Source organism: Poeciliopsis prolifica, unplaced genomic scaffold (assembly GCF_027474105.1).
Source record: "Poeciliopsis prolifica strain line A6 unplaced genomic scaffold, Auburn_PproV2 SCAFFOLD026, whole genome shotgun sequence".
NCBI classification, from domain to species: domain Eukaryota; kingdom Metazoa; phylum Chordata; class Actinopteri; order Cyprinodontiformes; family Poeciliidae; genus Poeciliopsis; species Poeciliopsis prolifica.
This window is the reverse complement of record NW_026562401.1, coordinates 2,624,523-2,640,472: the sequence shown is the minus strand read 5'-3', so window position 1 is coordinate 2,640,472 and position 15,950 is coordinate 2,624,523. Positions and strand designations below refer to the sequence as shown.

At 37.5% G+C, this 15,950-nt stretch overlaps 1 protein-coding gene across 1 annotated transcript; it reads right to left on the bottom strand.

Annotated features, from left to right (window-relative positions):
- Positions 1-2,917: 2,917 nt before the first annotated feature.
- On the bottom strand, positions 2,918-7,132 carry LOC129371275 (uncharacterized). The gene is made up of 11 exons (XM_055047806.1): positions 7,106-7,132; positions 6,292-6,380; positions 5,920-6,069; positions 5,461-5,606; positions 4,984-5,120; positions 4,782-4,875; positions 4,375-4,492; positions 4,035-4,258; positions 3,757-3,928; positions 3,456-3,583; positions 2,918-3,239 (listed from the first exon to the last, which is right to left on the bottom strand). Exons 2-11 carry the CDS (start codon positions 6,377-6,379, stop codon positions 2,922-2,924), a joined length of 1,575 nt encoding a protein of 524 aa, XP_054903781.1. The 5' UTR covers position 6,380; positions 7,106-7,132; the 3' UTR covers positions 2,918-2,921.
- Positions 7,133-15,950: the final 8,818 nt, after the last annotated feature.

Genomic DNA, 15,950 nt, shown 5'->3' with positions numbered 1-15,950 from the left:
AGTCTAAATAGAGTAAAATTTACTCTCCTGAAAGAGTTGAAATTACAGATTAAAATCAACTCAATTTAGTGCAAAAATTTTAATCAATGCCAAGAGAATTTACTCCAAGTTGTTTAAACCAGAAAATACTCTATCTTATTTTAACTCCAAGTGGAATATAATTTACTCTAAAGAGAATTGCATTCCATTATAAGCAGAGATACATTTTAGTCTAACTAAAAAGGAAATTTTACTCATAACAGAATAACATTTTATTCCATATAGTATAAATTGTGCTCTTAATACTATAAAATTTTACTCCTAATTTAATTTAATATTGCACAGTTAAAAATTTAATTAAATTCTAAAATAGTACCGAATTTAACTTTATTTCACTCACTAAGCAATTGTTTTACAGCTATAATACACAGCTGAGTTTGTAAGAGTACAATGCAGACCATAAATCAGTATTTGAACAGCCATTTTTATTGTTCACAGGAAACAGTATGGAACAATATAAACATTTGCATCTTCATGACTGCATGACACCTGTAAATCAAAAGCTCTGGAACAGTAAAGCTCTTCTACATCAATAACATGAGGTCCGTCTCTTGTACACAAAACTTGAAAAGCACTGAAATGCTCATTCAGGCACACTGTTTGCAGAGCAAATGTAACAAACAGTAACCTCTCATCTTTCACAACAACATTGTAGATCTTATGGAAAACTGGCATTTCACAAAACACTTCTTTACAAACAACTAAACCTGCACGATACACATTTCCATGATGTTTGGCCCATTTAACATTTAATACCTTGGTGTTGATTGGTAACTGAAGAGTCTCTGCTATCTCACAACCCCAAGCCAGTGCATTTAAAGGCACCATTTTACCTGGTCCAATGTTCAGTCTCTTGGGGTCAAATGTATGCCAACTGAAAGCAATGTGACTTTGATGCTTCAATGCCAGGGTTTTTGTAACATTTTTGAAACTTTTCAACTGTTTTTTAAAGAAATTGTGTTTAGCTTCGTATCGCATGCACCAGCTATGTAGAATTGGGCCTGTTTTTGAGAATACATGTAGGATAATGCACCATGAAATGATGCTTCGGTAGCAGCTTCTTTTGTGGAAACAAATGTTTGAATAACCTGTGATGTTCGGCAATCAGGTGTTTTAAGAAAATAGTAATACCTTTTGATAACACTGGTGAAAAAACAATATTTACTATTTGAAGCAACAGCTGCAGCAAATACCAGTGCTGATCATCTGGACAAACTAAGTCTCCAAAGATGGAAGGTTGCGCAGTAGACACCAGGACTGGATGGCATTTAACCCCAAGTCATTTGAGTCCTCTAACAACTTTACTGTAGGTGGTTTGTTGGTTTGTTCCATGTACCCATAGTTAAAGCTCCTTATTCTCCTGTCTACATCGTTTAATGTTGTGTACTGGTCAATTACATGCAATAAAATCAGCTTCATTTCATATTGTGCCACTCCTTCCAAGATATCATGCATAATATCAACTGAGAAGTTTTCACATGTTCTGAAGTACTGCAATGAATTTAGAATGCATGACTTTTTAACACCCATAACATATGGAAGTCTGGGATTTGCCTCCATTTTCTGACAATATTCAGCATGAAGTGCCTGAGTTCGCATAACAATCTTGGGTGAGTCCTCTGTAAACTCTGTCTGAAAGTCCTCTTTCTCAATGAGACAAAAGCGGCAACAGTATCTGGCACTAAATGACTCTACAAAACCAAACAGACAGTGAAGACCAAGGTTGTCACCAGTAACTTGGACAATAGTGCCACGTACTGGCTTATCATATAGAGGAACAGTAATTCCATCCCTCTCCAGGATTTTAACATCCTCCACAATCGGATCAAGTATCTTAGAGAAGCCATAAGTTTTAATGTCCTGTGCATGAAACAGAGAGACTAAGTGAATATTGTGTAGCGCAGAATTGTACTTAGGAGAAAAATTTCGCAGTGTGAAATATATAGCTCCCAATTTATGTATTCCCCTTTTTGATCCCAAAGGATTAGCTGTTTCGAAATCATCATAGAAAAGTTGAATTTGTAGGGCATGATTTTGTTTTGAAAACAGAGCATGGCTCTTAAAAAGTTCTCCATCAGACAAGTCTGTAAGAGTTTCACTTGAATTTGACTTGGCCATCATCTCCTCTACATAAGGGTGCCTGAAAATGAACTTCAATGTTTCCAAAATTGGGATGTAAACAAATTTATCTGTAACAACAACCTGATCATAGCCCCCTGTGGTTCGATTGCGCAGTGTCTCAAATCTGGAACCAAGGACATATTCTACTGGGTCTACACGTCCCCAATTCTCTGCCAAAAAACGAGTTCTTTTACTTTCAGAATTTAATGCCATGAAAGGATTTTCCATTTTCTCAAAACATTGATCAATTTTGCACTCAATGTCATGTTTGACAGGTTCTTGTAAGGAAAGACTGTTTTTCACAGATTCTTTTGCTTGATTTTGAATATCATTAACTATTTCTTCCAGGGAAATGACCAAAGAGTTAATTGCTCTTTCACTTACACCTGCTACTTTAAGTTCAGCAACTGTTGTTGCGCAACTATGCACAAGCGATTTTTGAAGCAGGACTGAATCAGAAGTGGCACTCATAGAGGGCAAATCTTGATTTTCAAATGTCTCTTCAGTTGTAGATGGGCCTTCACCAGGATTAGAAGTGTGTTTATTATGTGCTTTATTGAGATGCTTTCTGAACCCAGAAAATGTGCCATAAACTTGAGCACAACCTCCCTGACCACATTTAAGACGAAGTGTCTTACCAGAGCAAAGTCCGTGGATAACTTTTAAGTGCTTGGTCAGAGAATTAGCATTTGTCTGGTACTTCTTACAAATGAAACAGAACATTCCAACTTGATATTGAAACAATCAGAATTGACAACTACTTAACGCAGCATCCGAGCCCTCAACTCTGCAACCCTAGGATTCACTTTGGTTGTCTCAACATCTATCTCATAAATGGCGGTCTGCAGAAAGTTGTACACATTGACCAGATCATGATCATATGAAGTGCCGAACACAAAGTGAGCTTTAAAAAGCTCATCAAAACAGGCAAGAGAACCTTGTGATTTACAAGGTATGGCATGTTTGTCAATCACAATGAAGTACTTGTGAATCACGCTCCTCTGAGTCCCTACTGCAAGCAGGTATGGTTGACGGCTTTCTGCGATGCCATCAAGGTGCTCCTGGATGCTGGTTCCTGTCTGGCAAAAACAGAATAAAACATGATTAGTCTTGGGTTTCAAAAACAGGGTTCGAATAGTAAGGCAAATTACTTTTCAGGACCTCTTAAATGTCACTTGAAATGAAATTTAAGACCAACTTCACAAGAAATACTAATAAACAATTAAATAAATATATATAAAAGGGGAAGAATAGAATTTTGATAAACATAAATGTTCCCTTTTCTGTAACCTTACCTTGACAAACTTCACAAGATGTTCACTGGCTTGTCTGGCTGAGAGTTTTCCTGGTCTCTTGCGCCCATGAGGTGACGGTGGCAGGAGGTGGACTAGGATCAAAATGGATGACATGTCACTGTCCCATCCTAGAAGAAAAAGTAAAAATAAACACAAGCTACCAAAACTTCTTATTTGCAACCGTGTGAATACTTCCAGAGTAATCTTACCAAACACTGACAGCAGGAGGAGGTGTACTTATATTGAACCAATTCATATAAAATTCTGTTAAACACTTTCTTTATAAGTCATTGCAACTTACCATTTTCCACTTCTGTTGTGCCTTCAGCATTGTGAAGAAGGTTCTCAAGGTCATCAGACTGTGTGAGACCACGGCTTTGTTTGAGGACTTTCTGCTTGTAGACAGTGGGCCACTTCTCCAGGAACTTTGCAGAGATGGCTTCCCCAAACATCAATGTAAAATCTTGCTCAACCTGGAGAATGGGTGAAGTGAAGGTTTTAAAAATAATTTTGTTAAACTTTCTCACATCCACCTTAATTTAAACTTTGTTGGTTAAACTGAAGTGAAGATAAGCATACCAATCCTCCTATGTCCAGGAATCTTGGGAAGTCCAAAAAGATGCTAGATGACTTCATTGGGTCATAAATCATCTTCTGGCGATAGTTGAAAGTCTGTTCCATCTTCCTCATAACAGTTCCTTCGTCAGCGGTGTGCTTCATCAGCGCAATGGCCTCAGAACACAAGCTATCTGTCAGAAGATAGTCTTCTTCTCTCAAACAGTCCCTATCAGTTGTTGGTCCCCCTAAAAAAAGTGATATGAATGTGAGACTCCATCTTAGGATTTAATAAATAAGGCTTTGGAACTTATTGTGCAGTTTGGTTGCGGGATGAAATGTGTACAAGTATAAATACATATACCTGTTTGGGTTTGTGACAATCTGGGGACCTTCTTTTGTCCATTAGAAGCTTCCCTCTGGACAAACTTCAGTCTCCAAGCCAGATACCCACTTCCATCTTCTGCATTGTAATAATGCTCCTAAAAGTAGGTGAATGATAATGTTTTTAAAGCTGTCAAAGTAAAGACAACAATGAATGCAAGTAGTTTTGAATTACAAATCACATTGTTTGAATTACATAGATAAAATCTCTTCACAATGTTTATTCTTCAAGCACCAGTAGCCCAACACTGGAACAATGTACTCTACAAAGGTTTAAAAATTGGAAAGTTAAAAACAAGTGGCACAGATTCAGGGCATGCAAAAGAAAAACATTTTCAGTTCTACTCAAACCATACCCAAGAGGTTGAACTTCTGTTTTGAACTTACATAGCCAAATCTGCTCTTAGGATCAGCCAGGTAAGGGAACAAGGTAATAATACCCTTTGCATAGTCTTCTTTTACATGTCTGGAAGGACTTGTCCTAGAAAGACACAGAAAAAACTATGAGCATTGTTAAAGGTGTAAAGAACACCTTCAATAAAGGTAATTGTCAGAGGTCCATGGAAAAAAAATTATAATTTCAGCATACCCATGTTCACTTGTCATTTGCGCAACCAGTATCTTGACCATGTCACGCCGTCTGCTGTCTGTTAGGCTTTTAGTCCGTGCATATTCATTTATGATCCTGTCTCCTCCTGGTTTGTTCTTTAAAACATTTTCAATCATCTAAGTGATGGCAAAATTTAACAAAATATATATCAATACATAACAAAAACAACATACACAAGACAATTACAAATCCTATTTTATTTAACAAAAGAGATAGTATAAGAAGAGATATAATAGTTATTAGTAGAATAGTAAGTTATCTTTAAAAAGCACAAATAACTTCAAGACTTTAAATTTTTGGTGAAGACCAGAGCCTTCTATGGTAAGGATCTAGATTAAATGTCCAAAGATATGCTGAAGGAAAGAAGACAGTGTTTTAAGAGAGTAATTTATATAATATATTCAAATTTGCAAAAACTCTACGGAAGTCTGCCGCACAGTAATCTGCATAGCTTACGTGGGCAAGAGAGGTGTCTTTAGCTCTCTGTCTTGTTGCAGGACTATGTTGCAATATAATGGTGTCATCTGAGTCCACTTCAGTTTCTCCACTGGAACTCGTAAAGGAGCTGCTTGCTGCACAATTTAGCTGATCCATAGGATTACCTAAACATTTTGTTGGTAGTGTAAACAGTAGTCAACACACTAAAATTGAGAAAATGGTTTCTCAAACCACATAATTACACTATCAAGTAACCTGATGAGCTATTCTCACACAAAACAGTATGACATAAACACAGCTAACTCATGCATTATTTTTCAGTGTTCATTGTAATTAATCACTGAAACACCAGAAATAGGTGAAATTGTCTGTACTGCTCTAGAAAGCAATTTCTATCCCTATTATCCAGTCAAACCCGTAAGAATGACCAAAAAATAGTTCACAAAAATAAATAAATCACACCTCAAAACAACTTACCTTCTGGATCGAGATCTTGTGCTTCACAAATCTCTAGCACACCAAGGTTCGGACCTTTCAAAAGGAGCTCAAAAACTTCCTCATCCACTTCAGTCTTTGAATCATCAAAGACTTTTAATTCCAAGGTTGGGATGCAGAACTTTTTGGCAGCTGTGAACATAGAAAATTATTTATTTATTATATTTTTGAACATGTGTAAATGGCAATTAAAATGGGACATAAAAAGTAAAATTAAGTAAAACAAAATTATAAATTGAATAGGTGCTTATACCATAATGGGTGCATTTCCTCAAAAACGGTTTGTATTCCTCAAAATGTTTTTGAGGAATACAATATATGAAAATGTTGGAAACTTGTTTTGTTAGCACTCACCACATTCCAAAAACGAACAGTAAGTCAGTTGGCCTTCAAAACAGACGTATTTCTGTCGATCTCTGTATTTCACACGCACAGCTTGCATCCTTCATGATAAGAAAATAATTTTTTTCTATAATCAAAGAACATACTTAAACATCAAAGTGAATAAAAAATTAAGGTAAAAGGTTGAAATCATCATGAGGAAGAAGCACTGGGTGGCTAACAACTATCTATAATGGGCAAGGCTCTTTACTTGAATTTAGCCAATTACCACAACTAAAACGGAAGAAAAAAACATATCAGCTCCATACAACTCGATGTAAACGGGATTTATGGACAAAATATTAAATGAAAAATGTTCTACGGACAACTTACACAGATTGCATACAAAGCACAACTTTAATTCTGTTTTTATCGTTGCTCTACGTTCAAGAAACGTTACTAGCATAGTCCTCTCGCGCCATTTTCTGGGCGGAATACAGACTCCACATATGCTAGCAGAGCTAGCATGTGTACAGCTCCCGCCTCTTTTCAACTCCGTCTCTCAGCTTAAAAATAGCGACAGCCTTTACTTGAGAAAATAGAATAATGGACGCAGCATTGTACAACACTGATGTGTTTTTTTTTTTTTTGCTTACATTGTTGTAAATGGCTAAATTAAGTTAGCTGAAGCACACATGCTAACTAGTTAGCCAACCTTGTTAATTCCTTGCTGCACCCCTCCTTCCCCACAACCATACAGCATCACGTCATCATAATTAGTCTTAATAATTTAAAAAAATCATAAAGCCCAACGTAAAATATATTTACAACCCATTTGGGGACTTACCTCGCACACAGCTAACCGTCCCTCGCCTCCGTTTCCACTGCGCGATAACAAGATGGTGGAAGAAACGAAACTTAAGGAACTTCAGTGGGCGTGGTCTTGTTTTACTCCGATATGATTTCCTCTATTTTTACTCCGATTCTATTGACCAATTGAAATGATTTCACTCTCTAATGTATAAACTTGACTCTTTCAGAGGAAAATAATGTTAACTCCGAAAAATTTACTCTCCTATTTTTCCTGTGTAGGAAGTGAAAATGCAACTTTCAGTGTATTTTTTATTTTTTGGCTTTGGATTAATTTGAGTTTGTTTACGTGAATGTTGCCAGCTGGGACATTTTGTAGCATCTATGTGCATTCTTTAACTTTTGATCATCTTTGCAAAATCTGAGCAAACAGATTCAGTGGGATGACTGTAAATACCGACTCTGACAGCCAAATTACCCCAGTGGTAGCATGAGAGGAAGTGGAGGCTTGTTCCGACAGTGGAGGGATTTCAAAGGGTCCGTGACGAGGCTCGACCAGATTATCCCATCAAATCAGTTCTGATGTCTTTCCTCAAGCACACAGGCTTCCTTTAAACGCCATGTTGATGGATCATAAACTTTTTACACATGCACTGATGAGTAGCAGGTAGGTGTCAGGCAGGATCTGGCGTGCCATGACACAAGGGTGCACTTTGTATCAAAACTGCTCAAATAGCCACTTATGTCTAAAATGCTGGCGCAGAATCTTGTGTTTGGCTTTGAGACACATATGTGCCTAAACTTCTAAACCAAAATAAGGTGAGGGATATAAAAAAAAATACCATTTAGTCCTGGAGAGGTACTGTTCTGCTACCTTTAGATGAATCCTTGGAACAGTTGCTCAGCATAGCCCAACAATAACACCATTGATGATTTGATTACTTCCTTCAAGCCTGGGCAATCTTACCGGAATAGTAGATATCTGAGTAGTATCCAGTCTGAATATGCATTGACATGTGAGTCCAAGAGAAGCAGTCACACTGCAGATGATCATCTTAAACGAGGATCCGAGGCATCTCTCGGATCCAGTGTAAAGTTCTCCCTACTTTCCTGTTTCTTAAGCCTGCCACCTTTTAATTTGGCAAAAATTTCTTCACTATCTTAAACACAAACTTCACAGCTGAGCAGAGAATCAGGAAAGAAAACAGCTAAGATCCAAAGAAAGCCTTTAAAAACTAGATGCTCTTGTAATACAAGAATGTTTGGTTCCTTGAAGGCGAAGTGAGTAAATAGAGCTGTATTGTCAATGCAACATCATTGTGTGCAATCTCACAATCAAAAACGATTGCTTTGACACGATATTGAGCTTGCCATTCTGCCCACACCTTGTTTATGTCTTTATGACAGAAGTGATGAAACTGTAAGAAAAAGAATCACGGGGGAAACACTGGTCATCATTTGATGTCACAGTGACAGTCAAGCATATGATCCCAGTTTTATATTGATCTAACACCGATCAACCTCAGTACTCCCAGGCTTACAGCCCCTCACCGGTGAGCTCCGCCCAGGCCTTGCTCTGGGAAGATATTCCAGTCTCTCTAATAAGATTCACTTATCCCTGGATTTCCCTCAATTGGGTCTTCGTCCAAAGTCAATTTGACTTTTCAAACTGACTTTTGTTTTGCAAAGTGAGAGGAATACTCCAACTCATCCACCATTTTAAGGTGGTGATAGTGGTTGTCATATTTGTCCAGTCCACTGAAGCTGAATTCTGACCTTAACCTGGGGTAGTGACCTCATGTGATTTTTTGTGTGACCTCTTGTGTGACCTCTTGGATGAGTCGTTGATGATCTGTTGGAGCAATTTTGTCCATTTCTGTCAATGTTCACCACTGTCTCATGTTTTTTCATTTATGAATAATGGCTTTCTCTGTGGTTTACTGGATTAATAAAGTCTTAGAAAAACTTTATTAAGCCTTTACTGACTGATCGATATCAGTGACCTTTTCTAATCTGGTTGTTAATTTCTCTAGATTGAGGTATGATGTGTTAGCGTTTGGGATTTTTCAGCCTTCCTCATGTTATCTATTTGAATGGTTTCACAGGTCCATTTCTGATTAGGAATAACTTATAAACATATGCTTAAATACAGTTAATTTAGGATTTAACAAGAAGGCCAATATTTTTTTTTTCAGACACGCTTTAATCTGGATAGTTGTTTTTCTCCTCATAAATGAAATAATAATCTGAAAACGTCATTTTGTATTTAAGCAGATTATCTTTGTCAGGTAAGAAAATCTGTTTGGTGACAAAAATGTAAAAAAACCCAAAAAACAACAACACAGAAGTAATCTTTGAAAACCAAATACTCAGTAATATAGAAATAAAAACTCTGATATTTGAAACAAAAACATAGGTAAATGACGACTTATGGTATGAAACATTTGGCTTATCGATGCTCATAGTTTTATTATTAAATAATCCGCTTTTCTGTTCTGGTTCAGCCCGCAGGCCCTTGATATAGTCTGTGTTTCAAACCAAAACACAACCAGTCACTTCCTGTTGATCTGGACTTGTTCAACCACCAGTCAGACAATTGCTGCGTTCCTGTGCCATGTACCAAAATCATAAAAAAAACAACAAACTCTGTCATTGCTGTTGTTATTAAGTGTACAACCCAACGGTGGTGAATTTTAGGGTGTGTGGGTGTAATTTGTAAGATAGAGTCTGGAAATATGTGAACATTGGGCGTATGAGTCAGCTGGCGTAGGCAGTTATTTAAAAAGATATTTTCTTGAAGATTTGCAGAAACAGGAACATACATTTGTATCTATATATGTATTCGGCTAGCACGGCTCGTGTGATGTGGTTTCGTCATTAGAGTTGAAACGCTACAGGACTCCCCCTCTGTGGGATTTTTTTTAGATCTGCAGATTAGAGAAAGTGACTGACAGAATCCCCGTCTGTCTCAGATGCAGTCCTTGTCCACCTCAAAGCAGACAGCGGTGAAGAAAGTGACGAAGGAGAAAATGCTTGCTTGAAATCAGTAGATAATTCCTGCAGCTACAGATTGCTGGTGTGTTTTTGAACTGTGTGAAGCTTTGGCTGCATATTTGTTCTTGTGACAATCATTGGCTCTTCAAATCATTCGTCCATCCAAATGCTCTTGCACACCTTTGTTAATTTCAGCCGTACTCTCTCTATCCACACCCGCTCCATCAGCCCAGGTATCCGCTTTGTGTTCTCTTTCTTCCATCTCAGCAAAAACTATGCAGTGGCCGATTGGTGCTTCGCTCTCGTCACTCAGGCCAATGTCAATCTAGGTCACACGTTGACCACGTGGGTTTGTGTGCGGGCAAACACACAGTCTCGCACACAGCGGAGATAAACAAGTGGTTGCATTTCTGCATGAGTCACAGCAGTCGTGGGCAGAGGTGGAAATTTTCCTTGTTTGGGCTAATCCCCCTGCTGACACTTTTGATACTTTTATTGAGTGTATCATGTGTCTTTGGCCCCCTGTCAGCTTGGTTTGTTTACCCATTTAAATGACTTTTTCTTCTGGATTTTGCTGATGAAGATGAGTATTTTATCATACCAGTTTGGATTAGGTGAAAGTTTGGCATTTTGCTGAAAGGATGAGAAAATGAATTAAGTCATCGTTGCAAAGGTTACTTGAAATTGAGAACGCTTTCATATTTAGTTCTTGATGAGATACATCTATAAGCTAAGTTCACTTGACACAGAGAGACGACTTCACTTACTGCTTAGCTTCAGCTGTTTAGATCAGATAGCTCAGGCTGTGGTGGTTTTTGTAAGAAACTGCATTTTAAGCGTTTCTCTTTCCTTCTGAATGGCACATTTCTAATACAAACTACCGTTTTCAGTCCTGCTTACGGAAAACCACGTTTGTTCATTTACAATGTGGCAGAAGTCTGTAGAGTCTTCAAAACATCATCAAGAGACAATGTTGGATAATTTCATTAGGCAAAACAGCTACTGTACTCAGGTTACTTTTGCTGATTTACATTTGTTTTACACCTGAGATTATAAAGTTAATTGCAATTCTATACATGTGAAACATAATTTGCATGCTGCATAATACCCTATAATTAATCTCAGAGAGCTGGGTGGATTACTTTGTCTGGTGAGCTCAATTAAAAGAAATCTATTTAAGAAGGATGTTCCAAATTATTAAGCAGGCCACATGTTTCAAGCAATATGGGGAAGAGAAAGAAACCCTGCTGATAAAAATCATCGGATAGTGTAGCGCCGTATGACAAGGTATGGAAACATGAGATATTTAACAAAACTGAGGCGTTCGTAGCTCAGTTTGTTAAGATGTTTTTGATTGAAATAGATTTTGATTTTAGTCCATGTGACCACTTAATGCAGCACATTCAAAGAATGACCGTTTCCAGTTCTTCATAATCCATAAACTTATACTGACCATCATTTGCATTGACCATTTAAGAAAATCTGAGAAAATATCACCTGCATAATAATCTGGAACACGGTGCAGAGTGGCATTTAGTGCAAGCTGGTGAAGAATCCTTTTTGGGTTTTTCCAGCAAAGCTGAAGGCAGTTCTTCAACACAAATCACATTATTAATGTTTTTTTTTTCTGCAAATCCCATTTGAAGTTTATTCAGAAATGAACTTTAAATACTTCTGTTTTATAATCACTCAAACAGCAACTGCTTCCCATTGTTTCCCAACAGTTTTCTCTTATCTCAACCTGCGTTTCTGGTTTCTGAACTGTATGTATGCTGATCAAAACTGAAAGATCACGCAACGCTTCATATTGTATAAGCAAAGTTGTGTTTGAAGTTTGCCATTTTAAAGGTGAAACTAAGTTAGGATTTGAAAGAAAAACAGCATGTATTTCTTAATATTTTAATTGTAGGTTTTCATTCTCACCTCTTGAACTAAGCTGTTTAATTTCATATGTAATATGTTTAATCTAAATCTAAGAATCATCAGTTTTGCTGATGGCAGGATTCAAGGAGATCCAACCCCAAAGCAGCAGATATCATTCAAATTTATCGTATTTCTGGTTCAGTTACATATCCAATCATAATTAAGCTGGATGGCATGTTTGACAGCAGGCAGCACCTTCTCTAAATGATGCACAATATGTTTATATTGCATATATGAACAGTTTAGCTGAAAGAGGAGGAACAGCAAATAAGCTTTTGCCTGATCACGAGTCGACTTGTGGCCGTCTATAATTACACTCACTGCTTTTTATTTTTACATGTCGATTCATTTTATTTGTAAGTTGACTCATTACAGGTCATTGGTCGGATTCACACTTCCTTTTGATTTACTGAGTGCTCAAAAGAGTCACTTTCAAGTCTGTTTTACAGAACAGCTGATTTTTTTCCTTCCGTCAAACTTAATGCCAAAAGGTTAAACTGTTTCAAACTAACAAAAAACAAAAAGTAAGTTTAATACCTGCCTAAAAAATATTTCAAAATCTGCCAAATGAGCTTTATTCATCACTAATTTATTACATATGACTATAGTTTTGTCTATATCTACATTAAAGACACATAAAATACATAACTTTATCACTATAACTTTATAATCTATGTCTTCTTTTTAAAATGAATTTAATGCCATGTTTCACGACCAGGGATCCAAAATTAAGCCTCTTGTCGGCGATGAAGCTGGTGATGCATTTCATACTCTTCAAACCACAAGAAGCATTTTTACAGAATTACGGACTTAAAACAAGCTCCTCTATCAGGCTGAGAAGTCACTTGTAAATTAGTTTTGTATTATTACAAATGCACTAAGCTATTTTCATTAACTGTGTGAAACTGTGGGACGCATTAGAAACTAGATAAACATTGGTAAGAGTTTGTGTTTTTGTGGGAAATCCAGTTCTTGTATTGCCTTTGAGTTAGCCGAAGGTTTTTTTTTTTTGTTCTTTTTAACCGTTTATGATTGCATTTCAGACTTCATCTCCTCACATTTGACACCTGGTGTTAAACGAAAACCATGGTGCGGAAATATCTGCGTGATGGCACGCTATGACTGCTATGTAGGGGCCGGTTCAAGCATTGTTCTCTCAGCAGTGCAGGGTGAGGCACTCCCATTCATTTTTACGTGAAAGATTTCCTCCAGTGAAAGAGAAACGTTGGAACACCTCCTGTGACGTTCACTGAGCTGCATAGCAGAGGAGCAAGTATGTGCGCTTGCTGTTCCTCCTAACTGGAATTGCTGACTTGGAGAGTGAGAAAGAAGCCTGAAAGTGTTGACACAACTCGATGCTGATGTAAGACGTCTAAAGGGTGTCACTGAGTCACGCATTATCTTCTTGAAAGTTGCAAATAAGAGTGATTTTTTTATTTTTTTTTTTGTCGGCCAGTGTGGCTTGGATTGTTACAAAAAAGATATCAAACCAAGCATGCTGTGTTTGTTGAGTGTTTTTTTTTTTTCTGTCCTCCCACAGACGCTTGAAAATAACCACATTACAGATCGCCAGCTGCACTTGGGCTTTCCGAGCCTCATTGCAAGTCTGAAGAAGATAAATAAGGTAATTATCCCTGGAAACATTTAAAGAAGAAGCTCAATTATGTTTTTGGATTTAGGATTTAGAAAAAACCAAAAGGAGCTAAATAACGCTAACAGAGATAGCTCTGTTCTTTCTGACGTACAAAGAAACGCTACTATAGAGCTGAGTCGATATTTTGTTGTGCTAGATGTGATTTTCTGCAGTAATTTTTAGAGAAACTTAAATTTTTCATGATACAGTTGAATTCAAGACAAGTGTTTGATAACTCAGCAGACTGAAGTGCAGTTTATCATTTGTTTATCAATGCTTAGCATTTTAACATCTTTAGAATTTTACATTTTTCACATATTAATTAGCAACACAATTGTAATTTCTGTTTATCAGACGAAGGTTTGAACTTATTTTCTTTATTTTTACTGTTGCTATCTATAAGAAACTTATTTATGAGTTACTTCATTTGTTTTACAAAAGGGATTTTTCTAAATTTACTCAACAAGTCAGCAGTTTCCAATACACATATGAGGAAAATGAGGGTGTAATGTCCAACTGCCTTTTGATTTTATACTGAACAAGAAAGACCTGCCTCAGTACTTGTGCCAGTCTTTCATTTCTTTTTTCCGTCTCACTTTCTCCTGGTACGCACTCTTGCAGCCAATCATCATCAGACTAAGTTCACTGTAGTAGCCGACTGACTGCAGACTGTGTGGTAAAGAGGCTACACTCTACTGCAGCCAATGTCAAATTGATTTTTGATCAAATGTAAAGATCAAAACAAACATGATAACAAATGGAATAGTACCCATTTAGTTGGAAAGGCAACATTTGCATTTTAACAATTGTTTATTATTATTTACACTTTTTCCATCCACTCAACTTTCTATGAATATGCTTAAATAAAGTACTCTGTAAACAACCAGCTTTTTTTAGCAGCTACCTTTTCTGGCTTGCTGCCTGCTAGCAGGATGTCAATGACTATTTCCTGGAAATCGGTCAAGTTAGTAGTCACATTGTGTCATAATTATGTCAATTACACAACAATTTTAGATAAAAACATTTCCTCCAGGCAAATGTTCCTCTCTTGAAGAACATTTGCCTGGTTTTCCTTAATATTTTGGACACAAGCTGTTCCGCCACATCATTGTTTTTGGCTCAACTCCTTTTGAAGCAGCAGCAGTTTCAGGGAGCTGCACCTTGCTGCTCCCCATTCCTTCCATGTGTACTTGTGAAGTTTCAGCGTTCATGATTGTACGCTATTGATCCTGTGGTGATAGTGGGAGTGAAAATTAGAGCAGCTTTAGCTCTGTCACTGGGCCGATGAAGACAACACTCCTTCCCTCCCTTCCCAGCTGAATAATCTTCTTACTCACCGGATGTGATTCACCTATCTCACTCTGTTGGGAGAGCGCTGTGTTGTCTAAATGTTTGCCTGATATCGTTGTGTAGTGTTTGGAAAGTTCTGTGCCTGCTAGATAAATAACTTGATGTGAGTTTCAGCCTTCTGTGCTGTCCTGACTGAATGTGAGCAGAAATAGTAATTTTCGTGTTTAAACACTGACTGAAGATCCGACTTTCAGAAGTAAAAAATCACTGCAGTTTGGAGTGTTTTGCACATAATTTTTCATACTTTTAAGACAAATTGAATGGATTGCATTGAAATTCACCGACACAACATAATAGTTTCATCAGAATTGGTAACGTTTGAACATTGAGAAAAACTCCTCAACTCCAACATAAGTCACCCTTTGATACGTTTGATTCATATCGTATTCCTTATGATCTCATTCATGTCGCAGATGCTCCAATATTTAAAACAAACTGTTCATGACCTGAGCTGCTTTGGAAAAGTTACATGATAATAATGTCTTGTAAATGTTGAAACACACGAAGCTTTAAAATGACCAAAGCATCAGGTTGTGATTGGCTGTAAAGGTTGAATGTGGCTGATTCTCTTCAGAATTTACAAACGTTTTAGCCAATACTTTTGCTGAACAATGATATTCAAACCAAACAGGAAGCGAAGCCTCAATAGTAACCACTGCAAAGGGAACAATAAGTTTGCCATTTTCTCTGTGTACTTCAGTGTCCCACTGATGCAGAGAGGCTTTCTGAGCAGGCTTTGTTTAGCGAGACACGATGGGCTTACACTAACCCACTTAGCTGATGTTTGGAGCCCCCCTCCCACATCACAGTTTCTGTTCCACTCTTTACTCTTCATTCTTCTCATGCTGCCTTGATGTCACTGGTAAATTATCCTCTCCCTCTGCTGCCCTCTCTTCAAACTCCCCCTCTCATATCTTCCCTTGCTCTCTCTTTCCCTCTTCACGCTCCTTCGCTCCATGAGAGGGGAACTTCCATTCTCGCT

Bases quoted from the DNA above. Each gene is read 5' to 3' on its own strand.
- LOC129371275 (XM_055047806.1), bottom strand. From the start codon at position 6,379: ATGCAAGCTGTGCGTGTGAAATACAGAGATCGACAGAAATACGTCTGT. The intron at 5,607-5,919 runs GTAAGTTGTTTT...CAAAATGTTTAG, and splicing joins ACAAGATCTCGATCCAGAAG to GTAATCCTATGGATCAGCTA. The intron at 4,259-4,374 runs GTATATGTATTT...CACTTTTTTTAG, and splicing joins ATTGTCACAAACCCAAACAG to GGGGACCAACAACTGATAGG.